The sequence below is a fragment of the Camellia sinensis genome, chromosome 14, assembly GCF_055761805.1.
Source record: "Camellia sinensis isolate YWXY chromosome 14, ASM5576180v1, whole genome shotgun sequence".
Lineage (NCBI taxonomy): Eukaryota > Viridiplantae > Streptophyta > Magnoliopsida > Ericales > Theaceae > Camellia > Camellia sinensis.
In genome coordinates, this window is record NC_138974.1 from 132,201,087 (window position 1) to 132,217,591 (window position 16,505).

General features: G+C 34.0%; 1 protein-coding gene across 1 annotated transcript; it reads left to right on the forward strand.

Annotated features, from left to right (window-relative positions):
- The first annotated feature begins 4,056 nt into the window (after positions 1-4,056).
- Positions 4,057-5,399, forward strand: LOC114288689 (stress-related protein-like). The gene is made up of 3 exons (XM_082904246.1): positions 4,057-4,255; positions 4,454-4,675; positions 4,757-5,399. Exons 1-3 carry the CDS (start codon positions 4,220-4,222, stop codon positions 4,925-4,927), a joined length of 429 nt encoding a protein of 142 aa, XP_082760372.1. The 5' UTR covers positions 4,057-4,219; the 3' UTR covers positions 4,928-5,399.
- The last annotated feature ends 11,106 nt before the right edge of the window (positions 5,400-16,505 follow it).

Here is a 16,505-nt window from a genome sequence, read left to right on the forward strand (position 1 = left end):
AGCACATTTAACTAATATTTTCATCAAAGTCAGCTTATAGTTAGTACGAAGTCTCACCAATTTGTCAATCAAATTTCTTTTCAAATGGTTCAAGCAATATGCATGATGTGTATTGGGAAAAACCACTGAAAGAGCGTCTAGCAATCCATGTTGACGGTCAGACACAAAGGTCAATCTCCAGCCTGAACCAACAGCCTTTAACAACTGACTTAAGAACCACATCCAATTATCTTGATTTTCAGCGTCAACAATCGCAAAAGCCAAAGGAAACAAGCCTGAAAATAAAATAACATGAAACTACAAAAATTAGCAAACTCACAATACAATAACACACTGACAAACCAAAACTATACTAACTGCAAATAAATACATACCTTGATTACCATCCTTTGATGTTGCTGCAAGCAAATGTCCCTTGTAACGCCCCTTCAAGAATGTACTATCAACAAACAACAATAGACGACAAAATTGAAAGCCATACAAACATCCATGAAATGCTACAAACAACCTCCGAAAACACCCACTACTTTCATCCACATCTAATTCAAACACACTTCCGGGATTCGTTCTTATACCTGTCTCAAGGTACCATCGAAGTTGGTCAAAAGAATTTGTAAAATCACCAAACAACCCACCTCTTGCCTTATCAACTCCTAACCATGCAACCCGATAAGAAACATCTATACCATATTGCTTCTTCAACTTTTTTTTAACTTCAATAAGACGAGTCAACGGATTATTATTAATATCATTATGCACAATATCAAACACAAGTCTAGAACCAACCATTTTGCTATAAGATCTACAAGCAATAACCCCACAAGTATGCACATTATCCAACTTCATAATAAAAAAAATACCGGAATTCATCAACACTCTTCCATGCACAAACCATTTACAACTCGTAGAGGACTTCATCATACATTCAGCAGTTACTCTTATTGCATCGTTCTTCAAATAATTCACTGCAAAACCACACTCAACTGCATACTTAGCCAATGCAATGCGGAACGCTAGCACTCCACCTTCAAATTCTTGACCAACACTGTGTATAATCCCTTTCCAACTAGCAGACAACAAAACTCTCTCTGGTTCTGGATAAAAACTAGGCAACAAACCACCAAAATCATCACAATCCTTAACCAAAGAACTCTCACAAATTACAGAATCAATCCTAGAAGAATTATCATCAATCTCTACAATTCTCCTATCACCCACAACAACATCAACAACATGAGAACCACTACAACCTACCATTGACATCATATTCCCCAAATTATCATCACATTCAACAATACAATTAGAATATCCAAGAATAGAGAAAAACAAACAAAAGTTACCAACACTCAACTCCTTGAACTTCGTAGATATTTTCTCAACAAATTCATGATAACTACATCCCTCACTAATCTTAATAGCAGCACAAGAATTACTGTATTTGTACATTAACATGAAACATCCCTCCATACTACAAAATCACAAACCGGCAAACAATTGTTCACATATTCCAAATTGCAAAATTATACAATTACAACATATCAGTATCAACACTTCACAATTCACAATTCTAAACTGAAAAATTATACAGTTACAACATATCAGTATCAAAACATCAGAATTTATAATTCCAAACTACAACTTCAAAACACATTACACTATACAACAAACAAAATCATTACACTATATCGCATACAAAAATCACAAAACAAGTATCAAACAAATAAAGTTTATCACAAAACAAAGAACTATAACAACATTGCCAAACACAAACTAGATATTACTTAAATTTGTTTATCTATATATACATACATATATGTATCGACAGATAGAGACAGAGTGAGACACAGACACAGACACAGACACAGACACAGACACACACACACACACACACACATACACACACATAGAGCGTACGTAGAGATCGCCTATACACAGAGATTCAGATCGCACAACCAAATCCACCTCACAGCACAACGAGATCGACCTTACAGCACAAAGAGATCGCCATAACGGAGAGAAATCGAGATCGCAGAGGCAAATATTTGATTTTTCACGAATATATATATTTCAAAACAAAGGGTAATACAATCATTTAAAAAATAAGAAAATAAAAAATGCGACCTCCGAGTACAAAACTTAAAAAACTATGAACCTGTTAGTCTATTAAAAATATATTGGGATTAGAAGGGAAATAGATTCCCTACATAAGACTACATAGTAATTTACCAAAAATGTAATGATTATGGGTTGGATGTGATGTTTTGTCTTATTGAGCTAAAAGCCTATTTTGTTTTTTGTGGCTAAAATAGCCAAAAAAGTCCAAGTTTGGGCTTCCCAAACGAAGGCTAAGTTAGCGTTGGTTTGGGATGTGAATTAATTTTTTATTTTTAAAATTTTGGATAAATTATAAATATATTTTTTGAGGTTTGTTTAAAATATAGATTGTTTCTTCTAGTTTGAAAAATTATAAATACTCCCTTATTAAAAAAATTTATTTAATAGAATTAACTAAAAAAATAAAATTCATAATTGCTCTCCTCTACAAAAATAAAATTACTTAAATTATTAATTAAAACATATTTTTACCATCATTAAAAACAGTTAATTGACTTGTTGATTTATTAATAAAAGGGACGAATTGTTATGAAATTAGAAACCTCAGGAGGTGGAATGTAATTTTTAAAATCACAAGGGCAATTCGTTTTAATCAAATCTCAGGGGGTGTATTTGTAATTTACTCTTAATTTTTTGACTAGTTTGGGGTGAAAAAATTTCAATTGGGATAAGTTTTTTTGACTTTTATGAGAGAAAAAATAAAATGATTATGAGTTAAATGTGACATTTTATTCTATTTAATTAAAATAACTTATTTTATCCTATATGGTTATTTTAGCTCAAATGTGTATCCCAAACGGAGTCCTAGGCCTAGTTTAGAATTAGATTATTTTAGTAATTTTTTGACTTTTTGATGAAAATATGAGATGAAAGATTAAAATATTTAAAATGACTTTTTAATTTTTTACAAAAAGATGTATAGGGGTGTGCGCGGTGCGGGTCGGTGCGGTTTGAGAGAAAAATAGAAATCGTATGGCGGATTGATAAAAGTGTCACTAGAATTTGTCATTTTCCTTATAAAAAATCGACGGTTTGGTTGGCAAATAATGGCGAATTTACCTTGGCGGTTTGAGCGGATTGGCAGTTTATAGAAAATATAATTCAAATTACAAAACTTAAATCAAAGAGTAAAAAATAGACGAGAGATACCGTGATGTTAAGCATCTTGCGAAACTTTCTTCTGATGCAGCAAGTGTAGCAACAACATGATAATATCAACGACTATGCCATCAGTTCATTACAAGCATCTGTGGAAGCTACAATGATCAAATACAATACATAAAATTAATATCATTCATGGTTTACAATATATTGAAAATATTTACTGTTGAAAAGTATTTAGATTGAAAAGTGAACTGATGCAAGTTTGCAACATGGCCAGAAAAAAAAAAAGATTGAAAAATGAATTGGAATCCAACTTTATTTTGGATTACTGACATCTTGAATTCCCCTCGAGCAGTAATGTAATACTATATTCTAAGGTATAGAACAACAAGCAAACTTAAGTAAAAAAGAATTTTTAAAACCTTATAAAACATGATTTAATAGCGGTGCGGGTCGGTGCGGTTTGGAAGAAAAATAGAAATCGGCGGATTGATAAAAGTGTCACTAGAATTTGTAATTTTTCTTACAAAAAACTGACGGTTCGATTGGCAAATAATAACGAATTTGCCTTAACAGTGCGATTTAGTGCGATTTTGACGGTAGTATGCATACCCCTAAAAATATATAATATTTTTTTTTAAAATTTTTTTGATATAGATTATAATTTTTTTAATTTTTTAATAACTTTTGATTTTTAAGTTAAAACGGAAAACGAGGTCTACCAAGGTGCGGTCACCAAAATCTTGACGCATTAGGCCCATCGCCCCGTTATAACATGACACGTGTCATAACTACGAATGTTGCCCTAATGTTGGGAATCTCTATAAAAGCAGAAGTGGTTGCAACCTTCGAAACTCCATTCGAAGAGTTTCCTGCCTACAATTTATACTGCTAAAGTATCTTTTTGTTTCTCATACCAATTCGATTATTATTAATCAAAAAGGTATTGAAAATGATTTTCGCTATATAAACGTTGCAAAGCGTCTTGGAAGGTTTAAAAATGGCTGATACAGAAGCTAAACAGCCAACCGAGACTGTATGTGTGTTTTTTCCCCTCTTGCGTTGTTTGGTTGGCGAGAAAATAATAGAAATCGTAACATTGAATTAAGATATTTGGTTTTCTTTAATTTAATGGAGATCTGTTTCAAGAATGATTGATTTCAATTTGATTTTGTCTTTGATTCGAAGATTTAGGGGTTTAATATTGCTGTTTTGATTTATTTATTTGTTGAAGATCCAAGATGATGAGAATAGGCTTAAATATCTTGATTTCGTCCAAGTAGCAGCGATTTACGTCATCATTTGCTTCTCAATCTTGTACGAATACGCCAAGAACTCCGGTCCGCTAAAACCGAGGGTTCAAATCGTCGAAGGCACCGTGAAAACCGTCATCGGACCGGTTTACGAGAAGTTCCACGACATTCTTTTCGAGCTCCTCAAGTTTATCGATTGCAAGGTCAGTATATTTTTAACAAATCAACTCTTTAAAATCTGCCAAAATTGTTATAGCTATCTAATCTAATCACGTGATTGGCAGGTGGACGACTGGATAAACGAGTTGGATCGTCACGTGCCGTCTCTAATAAAGCAGGCGTTGTCCGCGGCACATAAGGCTCCGGAGGTGGTGCGTGCGGTGGCGTCGGAGGTACAACAAACCGGAGTGGTAGACACGGCGACGAACATAACAAAAACGATTTACACCACATAGGAGCCCACGACCAAGGAACTGTACGTCAAGTACAAACTGGTGGCGGAGCAGTACGCGGTGTCGGCTTGGCGGTCGATGAACCAGCTTCCGTTGTTCCCACAAGTGGCTGGTATTGTGGTTCCCATGGCGGCGTATTGGACGGATAAGTATGACCAGGCGATTTGTTATACGGCAGAGAGATTCACGGTGGCGGCGTGTATGCCTTTGGTGCCCATAGATAGGATTGCAAAGGTTTTTTAAGAGGCCGAGCATGGTCATGCTGCATCGACTAATGGTGAAGTTGTGCTTGTGACACAGTGATTTGGCAAATGTGTTGCTTGTTTGTGATGAAATTTTAAGGGGGGGAGTGTTTGGCTTGTTGGTTATAGTGAGGTTTTTTTTTTTTTTTTAAGAAGTTTTTGGAAGGTGGAGAACTAGTTATTTTGAGCAGAAAGCACACGTATGAAGTGTTAAATTTATTTGTTGCGCTTTACTACTACTTTTAATTGTGTTTTAACACAATTTCAGTAGTGCCCTTATTGTATGAAGTACAGTTGGGTTAGTAGTACACCAATGTTACGATATTACTAAATAATAAAATTTTAAATGTGATCGAATAGAAATTATTTGATCAGTTATGAACGACATACAATCAATTTTATTGATTATTTACTTATAACATAACTTCGTATGATCATACAAAATGTAATGAGGAGCCTCGCATTTGGGATACGCATATGCTTAAATCGGACTTGAGCGTTAATTTTGTAATATATGAAGGATAAATAAATAAATAAATAATTGACTTGACAAGGTCTCTAACAGACGAAACAATCAACAGACGAAACAAAGAATCCAACATTTTGGGCTGGCTAGTGGCCCAGTGAAATGTTATTTAGGCAATGGGCCATCCTTCACAAAATAACTTTGCAACATTTCTTATTCACGTAGTCAAAATGTTATTATGGTATTTTAATCTAAAGGCATTGTTACTAACATTTTTAAGTTTGTCATTATTACATTATTTTAGTATAAATTTTTTTGTTTGTGGATCATTTTTTATTATAATAAATGGCATATATTATATATGGTCTTGCAATAATTTGTTAATTGTGTTGAGATCTTACTCTATACATATTCACCACACTTCCTAAATCATCTACTTGTCGAGTTCTCACCAACTGCCTATTGATGTTAAGCCTTCGTTTGAGATGTGAGTTGGTTTTTTGATTTTTTAACTATTTTAATCTGAGGGCTAAAAAGTTTAGTTTGGGATAAGTTTTTTTTTTGTTTTTTTTTTGACATTTATGAGAAAAAAAAAAAGAAGTAATTATGATTTGAATGTGATATTTTATCTTATTGACTTTTAACCTATTTTGTTTTCTTGTGACTATTTTAACCTAAAAAGTTCATGCCAAACATAACCTAATTTAGCTTTTGATCTATTGAAATCACCTCACTATATAATTGTTCGTCTGATGGTCACTGAATTCCCTCTAACAATCTTTTCCCTAGAAGTGCTAATGAACTGAATGCCCTCTGACAATCTTTTCACTTGGAGTGTTAATGAACTTAGGACATATCGTGTTATAAGCTTTGCAACTGCACACATTCAGCTAGAATGAATCTAACTGCCAATGAATAAGTTTTACCTTGACATGATGAAATTCATCAGTATGAGTTTTTTTTTAATATAATGAACTCAGTTTCTAGCCGAATATAAAATTGATGGATCTGAATATGCTATTTGAATCCGTTTTGTTCACGAACTATAAGGATTTAGTAATGCTGCTTCTAAACAGCAAGAACGAACTTTCTTTTCTTTTTTTTTTTTTTTTCTCAAGTAACGGAAAGAACTTGATTTCATAGATAATGTGGGAAACGAAAAAATAATAAACAAATACTTGGCTGCACAAAGCCTCCAAGGAGCAAACCCAACTTCATATTAGGAACCTATCAAGTGATAAAACCCTAAAGAAAAATCAGAACAAACCAAAAGATGAAACAAATAAACCAACATTTGGGCTGGCCAAAGTCATCATAATGTTGTTTTCCCAATTACTGTCGGACTAGGCACCATTTGTTGTGGACGGCTTTTCTAACCTGACTTAATTAAAATATTATTAGGTTTCTCAAAGGCACCACATATTTTTATTTCTAACTAATCGTCAATTGCCATATCCCTTACTCTTTCCCATAATCAACAAAAATCAATGAGCTCCACCCTCTCAAATCACATTTTATTTATAATATAATACATCCAACACCAAATAAAATTCTTTTTCATCAACTTGAACTTCCTTTTACCTCACCGCAGGCTAAACCGTTCCCTTGAAAAGGATACAAAGTGACCATGGGATTTTTCGTGCACCATCATAAATATAACTGGATCAGGCTCACAGTAAAGGGCCATTAGGCTGAGGCTGTGTATATTGTTGTGTGCACGTTCAGTTTCAAAATTTTTTAAAGCCCACATATCATATTGGCCACGTGAAATCCTTCTAGTTTTCAGATCATTTTTTTTTTTATTCTTTTGAGTACATGGTTAGGAAATCAAATCTATTGGAAGCTTTTGCAAATTTCAAAACTGCAACGCATAAATAAATAAAGATAATTTTGTATAAAGAAAATAACAATAAAATTTATAAAAAGTCTTTTTTTTTTTTTTTTTCACCCATACATTCTATTTGAAAGGTCTTTAAGATCTGCTGCCGAGAGTTGATCGTAAAAATCATCTCCATTATCTGGTTCATTCCCCCGTTGGTTATCTTGGTAATCTTCTTCCATTAGTGGTGACACATGAGAGACGCTATGTTGATAGTTGGGAAACTGATTTTTATCGACAAATGTTTCTTTGCTGAAGGGATAACCTGGGATAGTTAGGTTACAATATATCTTCTGATTTCTATCTTCGCAAACTAAATGACCATACTTTCCATTATATGCTAGTAGAGGATTATTAGCAAATTTCCTCTATTTATTGAGCTGATTTCTAAGTGAAAATTTTCTACATAAGGGTCTCCGATTGAAAAGTCCTAGGTATCCTGGGAATGTTGAAGTTCCTCTAAGATACATTTTATACTTAACTGGGATGCACCTTATTCTTTTCTATTCTGGTGGCTTGCTATCAATTAATGCTTCTACAAATGGATGATGCTCTTCCATTACACAAAGTACTGCATGAGCGAGTTTATTTCCAAAATTATCTGTCTGATCTGGATCTGAGAAAATTATTCTAGAGACAAAACCGTAATCTAACAATTGTGAGGCTGTTAGTTAACGCGTTTTGCCCCTAATCTCTATCTCCAATGGCTCGAACGTTGCTAGATTTATTTGGCGAAGACAGATGCTGAAATCTAAATTACACTGATATCTATCAAAATATTCTGGTCTATTTATACATATTTCCTCTTGTAAACAGGGTTGCTCTTCATCCTCGTAGAGATAAGTCCATTGATAAGCTATACCAGGGCATTGAACTCCTACTATGGAGAGGTCCTGAAGAAACGGCTATATAGTGACTAACTCGCTATTTCTGCTATCTTTGGCTAATGTGTATATATAGGGTTTAAGGTCTTCTATTGCTTGACTTTTCTCACAAAAAGATTGAACGATAAAATGCTTGAAGAAATACATTCTAGCACTCAATTGTTCAAATTCCTCACTGGTAAGTTGTTTGATTTCTAGGTTAAGAAAGGAAGCAGTTACTTTTTCTGGAGCTAATTTTTTAAGTTGGTTGGTTAGGGTTCGAATGGTTGCTCTCAATTGTTTTTCTTCGTCTCCAAGCTGGTCTAGCTCGTCACTGACCTTTTTGCCTTTATACATAATTTTCTTGAAATTTCTGGTAAGGCCTTCACAATGTCTGCACATTTGGAGAGGGTTTTGAGAATCTGGCTGAGGGTTAGTACTACTGCTTCCTGTTATCTGGCTAACTGGAACTCCACTAGTTGCAAGAGTTGTTGACTGCATCTTGCTCAATGTGTCCAGATAATCTTTAGCTATTTGGCTGATGAAGTAACTGGTTCCTATCTGTCTGCGGGCATAGGTACTGGCTGACTCAAAATCATAAAATCCTTTAAATTGAGGTGTGGGAAAATTTTTAACTAAAGGTTCAACTTCTGCCCAATCATGGTAAATACCAAACTTGGTTCCTTTAGCTACTACGTAAAAAGAAATGCTTTTAGACAAAGGTTTATTCTAGATTTTTGAAAAACATATACTAAGAGAGTTTAGGGCTGACAGTCGTTTAGCTGGGTGGTTATGGTTATTCCAAAGGTTATCTAAAAGACACGGTTGAACTGGATCTAGCTCGATTCCTGTTAATGGTCTGAATTTGTTTCTACTTTCATAAATGGGAATGGTAAATCCCCCAAAATTCATTGTTTTGCTGTTCTCCATTATTTGCATAAAACTTAAACTGGTTATTTTCTTTTTCTAAATAAATCTTCATATTTAGCCAATCTGTTAATTTATTATCACTCCCTTTAATATGTTCAAATTCTACTTTATATCCTTGTCTTACTATACAATCTAAAAATTTTGCTCATCTTTTGGTACTTAATTTGCGCTCATTAAGGTTATTATGAAATCTAACTATAGTTTCACAGTCTATTCTAATTGTAAAGGGTTTGTGCAAAAATAATCTAAATTTGTTTATTGCATATACTATTCCTAATATCTCAAAATCTAGGCTGGTCATGGTCGTATCTTTTTCTTTAAATTTTCCAGAACTATATCTACAAATGCGTTCTTTATTTTTGCTATCATACGTACTAGTTTAGCTAATAATACTGTTCCCAATCCTAATTGACTTGAATCTGTCTCTATGACTATATATTCTGATTCTAAAGGAAGTTATAGGTTGGGTAAATTTCTACAAATGTCTTTTATTTTTCTAACTAAAGCTATATCTTGTTGATTGAAATATTTTTGCCCTGTAGGTGTGGTCTTACTATATAGGGGTCATATTATTTTACTAAGGTTAGGAATGTACATTCGTGCATAATTTAAAATTCCTAAAAATGATTGAAGTTGTTTTGTATCTTCTAATTTATCTAGATAATCTAAAATTTTCTTAACTATGTGAGGTTGTAATCTAATTTTTCCATCTCCTAACTCCATTCCTAAAAATTCTGTATGAGGTTTATTTAATACCATTTTTCTCTTACTAATTATTATTCCATTATTTATGAATTCTTCTAATACTATATATAAATGATCTATGTGACTATTTTTATTTGGGCTAAATACTAATATGTCATCTACATATACCAGTATAAAACTATATTTATTAAATATACTATCCATCTTACGTTGAAATATGGAAGGTGCATTTTTTAGTCCAAAAGGCATGACTAGCTATTCAAAATGTCCTTGTGGGCAGCAAAAGGCTGTCCAAGGTATGCTTTCCTTCTTCATTTTTATCTTCCAAAATCCCGACTTACAATCAAATTTGCTAATTGTTTTTACTGTCTGTATTCTGTTTATGAGTTGATCTTTATCTAGTATATTATATTTATCATCTTCTGTATTATCATTTAATCTTTTGTAATTTATAACCATTCTAGCTTTCCCTCTTTTTATTTCTGCATGATTTCTAACCATAAATACGGTGCTCCTATGTGGGCTATTACTAGGTCAAATTACTCCTAAATCTAATAACTCCTTAATCTGTGTTCTAAATTCTTATATATCTGCTGGCGTATGGTCTATTTGTGCTAATGTAATCCTATAATCTTTATTTTTTATATCTAGACTGGCTAAAACTTTATTTTTTTCTCAGTATTTCATGGGCTGTTCTCCTAAAATTTCTGTTGTTTCAGCTAATCTTATTATTTTATCTAAATCATTTTCTGTTCTTCTGTATACTGGTTTTTTCTTTAATTTTCCTATTTTTGCAAAAATTAACTCAAATTTATAATTTGTTGAAAATCCTCTAGGTTCCAATAGTCTCCTTTTTCTTCGAATTCAAAATCTTCTATGTCTTCTAATTCAAAATCTTCTATGTCTAAATTTTCTAAAGAAGTATTTGCTATATTTTCATTTGGTATGTACTTTTGGGCTAGCTCAGGAAAAATGTTTCTACTAGGAAATAAAAAACTAGCGGGAATTGAATCTACTCCTATCGTACCACCACGCTTCGCACGCAACTCTAATGAATGGGGAAATAGTGCTAAGGGCGTATGCTGTGGGTGTATGTATGGTTCGTTTGAAGAAACTGATGTTGTTTTGGCTGATAAACATGCCGCCTTGTAGATTAAGTACGAAGTGAAGTCCTAAAATGAAAGGATGGTTTTGCTGAGTATTTTCAATCCAAACTTGAGGTAAAGGGAACCGCTCTATATGTTTAGATCGAGATCCTATGTGATGAAAACTAATTTGTGCGCTATTAATGCAATATGTATATGTCTGTTTAGTACCATTGGCTATACTGACTAAAGTTGGGGTTATTAAAACTGTGCTCCATCCAGGTAGAACTATGTGTTGCTCAATATATGATTTACTAGCTCCTGTATCTATCATGGCATCTATACTAAGGGTTTTTTCTGCAAATTTAATTACACAAGAAATCTTAACTAAATTTGGCTTGGGTATAACAGGGTAATTAAATGGTAAATATGTATTATCTGACTGTGCTTGGGAGTACTGACTAAAGGGTTGAGAATCAACTAGGTTGACTAATTCTAAAGAGTTCATGTGTTCTTCAACCAATTTATCTTTTAAGGGATATTTAGTATGAAATTGTTCTAACTGCTGTATAAGCTGTTTATTTTCTGTTTCTAAACATTCTATTTTAAAACTAGCCTTAGTTTCTATCTCACGTATTTGAAGTTTAAGTTCTCTTACTTGTACTTCTAATTCTCTAATAGTTAAATGTAATTCTCTGTTTTCTATACTATAATCTCGTACCTCATTGTTAGTTTCTAATGTTATCTTGTGTGTCATATTTAATTTTTCTAGACAAACTATACAATAAGTTATGCTGCATAATAAGCATTGAGCTCTTTTACATTTAGCAGGAAACCAATTACAATAACTGCATCTAGTGGTATCAAATCCTAGTCCTATTCTAAAATTATGCTGACATTCAGTATCTGTATTGCATTCCACCATAAAGAAATTGTCATGGGAAGAGGGTATTTCGATTTCTTGGTTAAGTTATCCTAAAAGATTATCTACATCTGTATTACTTTCTGAATCACTATCTGAACATATGGCCTCTATTTGATATTCATAATTACTGACTATGCTATAGACTTCTGAATCATCACTGTTTATGCTAACTATATCTTCTTCTAAATCTTCTATATTATGTAGTCTTTCTATCTGTTTATTAGTATTAGGCCTCTGTCCTTTGGGGCAATTCTTTGCAAAATGATTGGGTTCTCCACATATAAAACAATTGCATTTTTTACTATTAAGTTTTCTAACGCATCTCTGTTTTCTTTTATCTTTTTCTTCTTTAGGTAGTCGCTTATAGTTTATCCTATTAAAAATTCTACTCTTTCTAGTGAATTTTTGTTTTTTCCATGGTTTTCTATAATTTTTCTTCCAATATTTTTCCTTTTTATATTTTTCATATTTTTTATATTTTTTCCTATTATATTCATCTTCATATTGCTAAGGAGTATATATTATGCTGCTACAGAAACCATAGTTTTGTTTTTTCAAATCCTTTTGTATTTTAACTTTTATACATTTTTCTCTGAGCTTATGAAATGTAAAAACTATTCTAGGTCCTATTCCTAATGCTCCTCTTATGCTTACTTCTCCTTATGCTATTTTTGCTGGTAAGTTTGCATAATAAATTGACCATTTATTTTCTATCTCCCTTCCTAGCTCTCTGGGTAATTTTCTAAAATATTTATTTCTTATTTCTTCATCAAAATTTTTTCCAGTTTTGGCTGCTATGGCTAAATATTCTTTGCTAAAGGGTTCAACATATTTCCAACTTCCTAATATTATCTGTTCTAACTCAGTTAATGCTATGCTTTGAGTATAATCATTTCTTCTAGAAGGGTCATATCCTATAAGTATTTCTTTTATAAAGCTAGTAAAATTCTATGGATTATCTCCTAGTCCTTTAAGCTGTCTAATTGTCTGTTCATATTTTACTTTAAAAGTTAAATATATATTAAAAGCTGAATTTTCTAAAAGTGTTTCCATATATTCCCACATATCAATTGATTCAAAGGGATTACTCATCCATGCTTTTACCGCATTTTTTTCCCATTTTTCTGTCACTTCTGGCCATATATGAGGATCGAATCTAGCTAAATCTAAAAGGGTTCCTTGGTTATTTGTTGGTTGTAATTGTATACTCATATCTGGTTGTCTATGCTTTCCATGAAACCTATACCTTTTATTTGGATCTGCTTTACTACGTCCTGTATTGGTTAATGGTCTTCTTCCTCCTACTGCATAATGCATTGGTTCTACTAGATCTTCTACCGTATGTTGCGGATTACTAGTTCCTGTGCTTTTTGTTGTCTGAGTGTTCATGTAAAAAGTGTCTTCTAAGTTAGATTGTTTAGGTATTCTAAATATTTTGCTAGGGTAGACACCCCATTTTTGACCGCCCTTAAGACTTGGGCGTTACTGATGATTTGCTTGGTGATAAAAGATATGCAGGGCAAATGTTTGATTTCTTCGGCAATATGAGAGTCAAATCCTAACCTCACACCCCATTTTGGACTAAAGCTATTTTGAATGGTTTTTAGATCTTAAAACCCTCTCTTTCAAAATATTTTTGAAATAAAGTTCCTACGATGTTTCGAGGCTCGCATTTTGTCAAATGTTGTGCTTTTCGGTAAACCAAGCAAGGACAAAGTGGAAATGAATGAAAGAGAGGTGAAATCTTTGAAAAATATTTCAAAACACCTTGCTTAGGGGTTTGGAGTTGAAGAAAAGAAGAGGAGAGGGAAGAAACCCAGTTGGGGAAGGAGTTTAGGCATGAATCGTTAAGAGAGAGTCGAGCAACCCTCGTTAAATCAGGCATATCCTTTTGAATACTTGGATTTCAGATATAAGGCCACCACCATTGGAAATATTACTTCTGGGGCTTTATTTTTCACTTAAGAATCTCCTAAAGCCAAGTCCGGATGGGGAAGATATGATTGGTTGAAGTTGGGCATCATTCCGGTTGGGCCGAAACTGATCAACCTTTACTAAAAGAGGGATATCTCTTAACATACATGGAATTTTGAGGTGAGGCTTCCAAATTTGGAAAGAAGACTTCCGGGGCTACAGTCTAGGCTCAAGAATAACTTGAAAAGGAGTCCAGATGAGTTAGGCTTTCTTCAAGTCAGGGACCAGGATTAATTTTTTCCATCGACCTCTATGGAAGTGCATCGGCCAAAGTTTGACCTCAGCAGCTATAGGTCGGCCAAAAGTGAACCTTATCGGCCAAAAATGATGGCCGGTCAGCACCAAAGGTGGCCGGTCTGCCAGAAGTGTCCAGAAAGCCCAGAATTGGCAGATATTTTCCACTCCAACTATTGTGCACTGCATCAGATATTTCCAAATGAGATATTCGACCAAATGCTCATATATTGCTATATATTGAGCCATATCTCATAGATTGAAGGGTTGGCAATTGTGAGACTCTCTCTCTCTCTAAAAAAATTCCTCTCTCTCTGTACAAGATTTTGTGAGCAAAATTTGAGTCTCTCTCCCTTGAAACTCTTTCTCTTCTTGTTTTGAGCCTTAAGCTTAGAATCCTCTATACTTTTGCAAAGAGACCCTTAACCAAACTTAACCACCATTGGGCTGAGGTTCTTTGAGGATCATTTGGAGCTCCAAAAGGCTGATTTTGGTTGGTTTTGCTGTTGTCCTTCAAGGTGCTTCAAGGGTAAGCTCTTGTTCTTTTAAACCTTTGCTTTGCATGTTTGTTTTACCAACTTTGTAAACTGTTTTTAGCTTGATTTTGAACTAAAGAAAACTTTGTTTTTTAGTCCTAAAAATGATAGTTTAGGCCTATTTTGTGTTAGGGGGCTGTCTCTCCCTTTTGTTCCTTAGCTTGTATAGCTTTTGAGCCATCTTCAAAGGCCTTTCAAAACAACTTTTCGTGGCCTTTTAACCACTAAAATCTAGAGGATTTTCAGTGGTAAAAACCCTATTTTGAGGGTCCAAATAGGAGAGGGTGGTCCCCTCTCCTCTTGTCTTGCTTGCTAGTGTTGATGACCAACCAAATGAGCATGTGTTTTTACTTCTTTATGGCTTTGTTTAGGCTCATTTTTGTGACTTCTTAGACCTACCATAACTCTGTTGTTGGCTTGTTTGATCATTGGTTGCATGCTTCATGCACTTGTAGTGTAAATCCTCTTTGCTAGCCTTGTTAGCCTTACAAAGAAGCATGCTCTTGTGGTTTGAATTAGCTTAGTTCAAACATGTTTTTGGTGTTATTTTGGCATGTTATAACTTTGATTTTGATTGGTGGACTCACCTCTTGCATGCTTTATACACTTGTAGCGTAATACTTGCTAGCTAGCCTTGCATGCTTGTCTCTTTAGCCTATTATTCTAGCTCATTTTGGCTATACTCCATACATGTTTTAACATTATTTTGGGCTGTTTTAGGACTGTTTTTCATTGTCTTGGTCATATGACTCATGTTTTATATAGCTATAGTGCAAATGCCTTGACTAGTCTTGAGTTTTGAGGTCCCTACCATACTATACTTGTGATGTTTGCATGCCTTGGAATCATTTGGCATGGAATTTCAGAGCTTATATCTTTTCCATACTCTCATGTTTATCACTCTTTAATTGTATTTGAGAGTTGAGCTTTGTGCCTTGCTTGCGAGCCATCATTTGAGCATGCTTTTTCTTGCTTATCATGCTATCATTTCAGTCCATTTTAGCCACTATTTTGGCATGAATGAGGTCTGTTTGGAGTTGGTTTAGTCAATTGAGTATTGTATTGCATGGTCCTAGTGTAAAGCTCTTCACTAGTTTCAATGCTTAAGTGTTCTAGCATGTTGTGCATGCGATGTTTGCATAGTAGAGTCTTGCATTTCATGCCACTTTAGCATTGAAAATCGGCCATCCTCCTCATTTCTTCACTTTTGATTTGTTTTGAGGATTGGTTAGTCTTGAGTTTGGGTTTAATGCAAGGGATTGAGACTTGTGCTTAAATGGCTTCAACCCTCTTTTGAGGGTTACTCCTAGTCAAAGGCATTGGTTTCTCCCATGCCTTAAATCATTCTCTTTGATAGACCTCTCTCTCATTAGAGGACTCTCATAGTTGGACAAGTTGATTAATGAATGGATTGGTAATGGTAAAATGTGTAAACAAAATCAATCAAGTAAAATGTGCCAAGATAAGCATGTTGCATGTATGCATTGCATTGTGTTCAACTGGACGTTATGTTGAACACAAAGTGAATTGGTCTATTTCATAATTGAAGTGATGAAATGAGCCAATCTCCCTTGGTCTCCATTGCCTTTGATTATCCATGATAAGGTGATGGTCCAAGTGTCTTGTTTGTCATGCATTTATTAAGTTTGTGCATGCTTGACTCTTTGGCCATCATGCATTGAGATGCGTGATTGGTGGCTCGAGAGTCGAGCACTAAACTCCTTTGAGCTTAAGACATGATA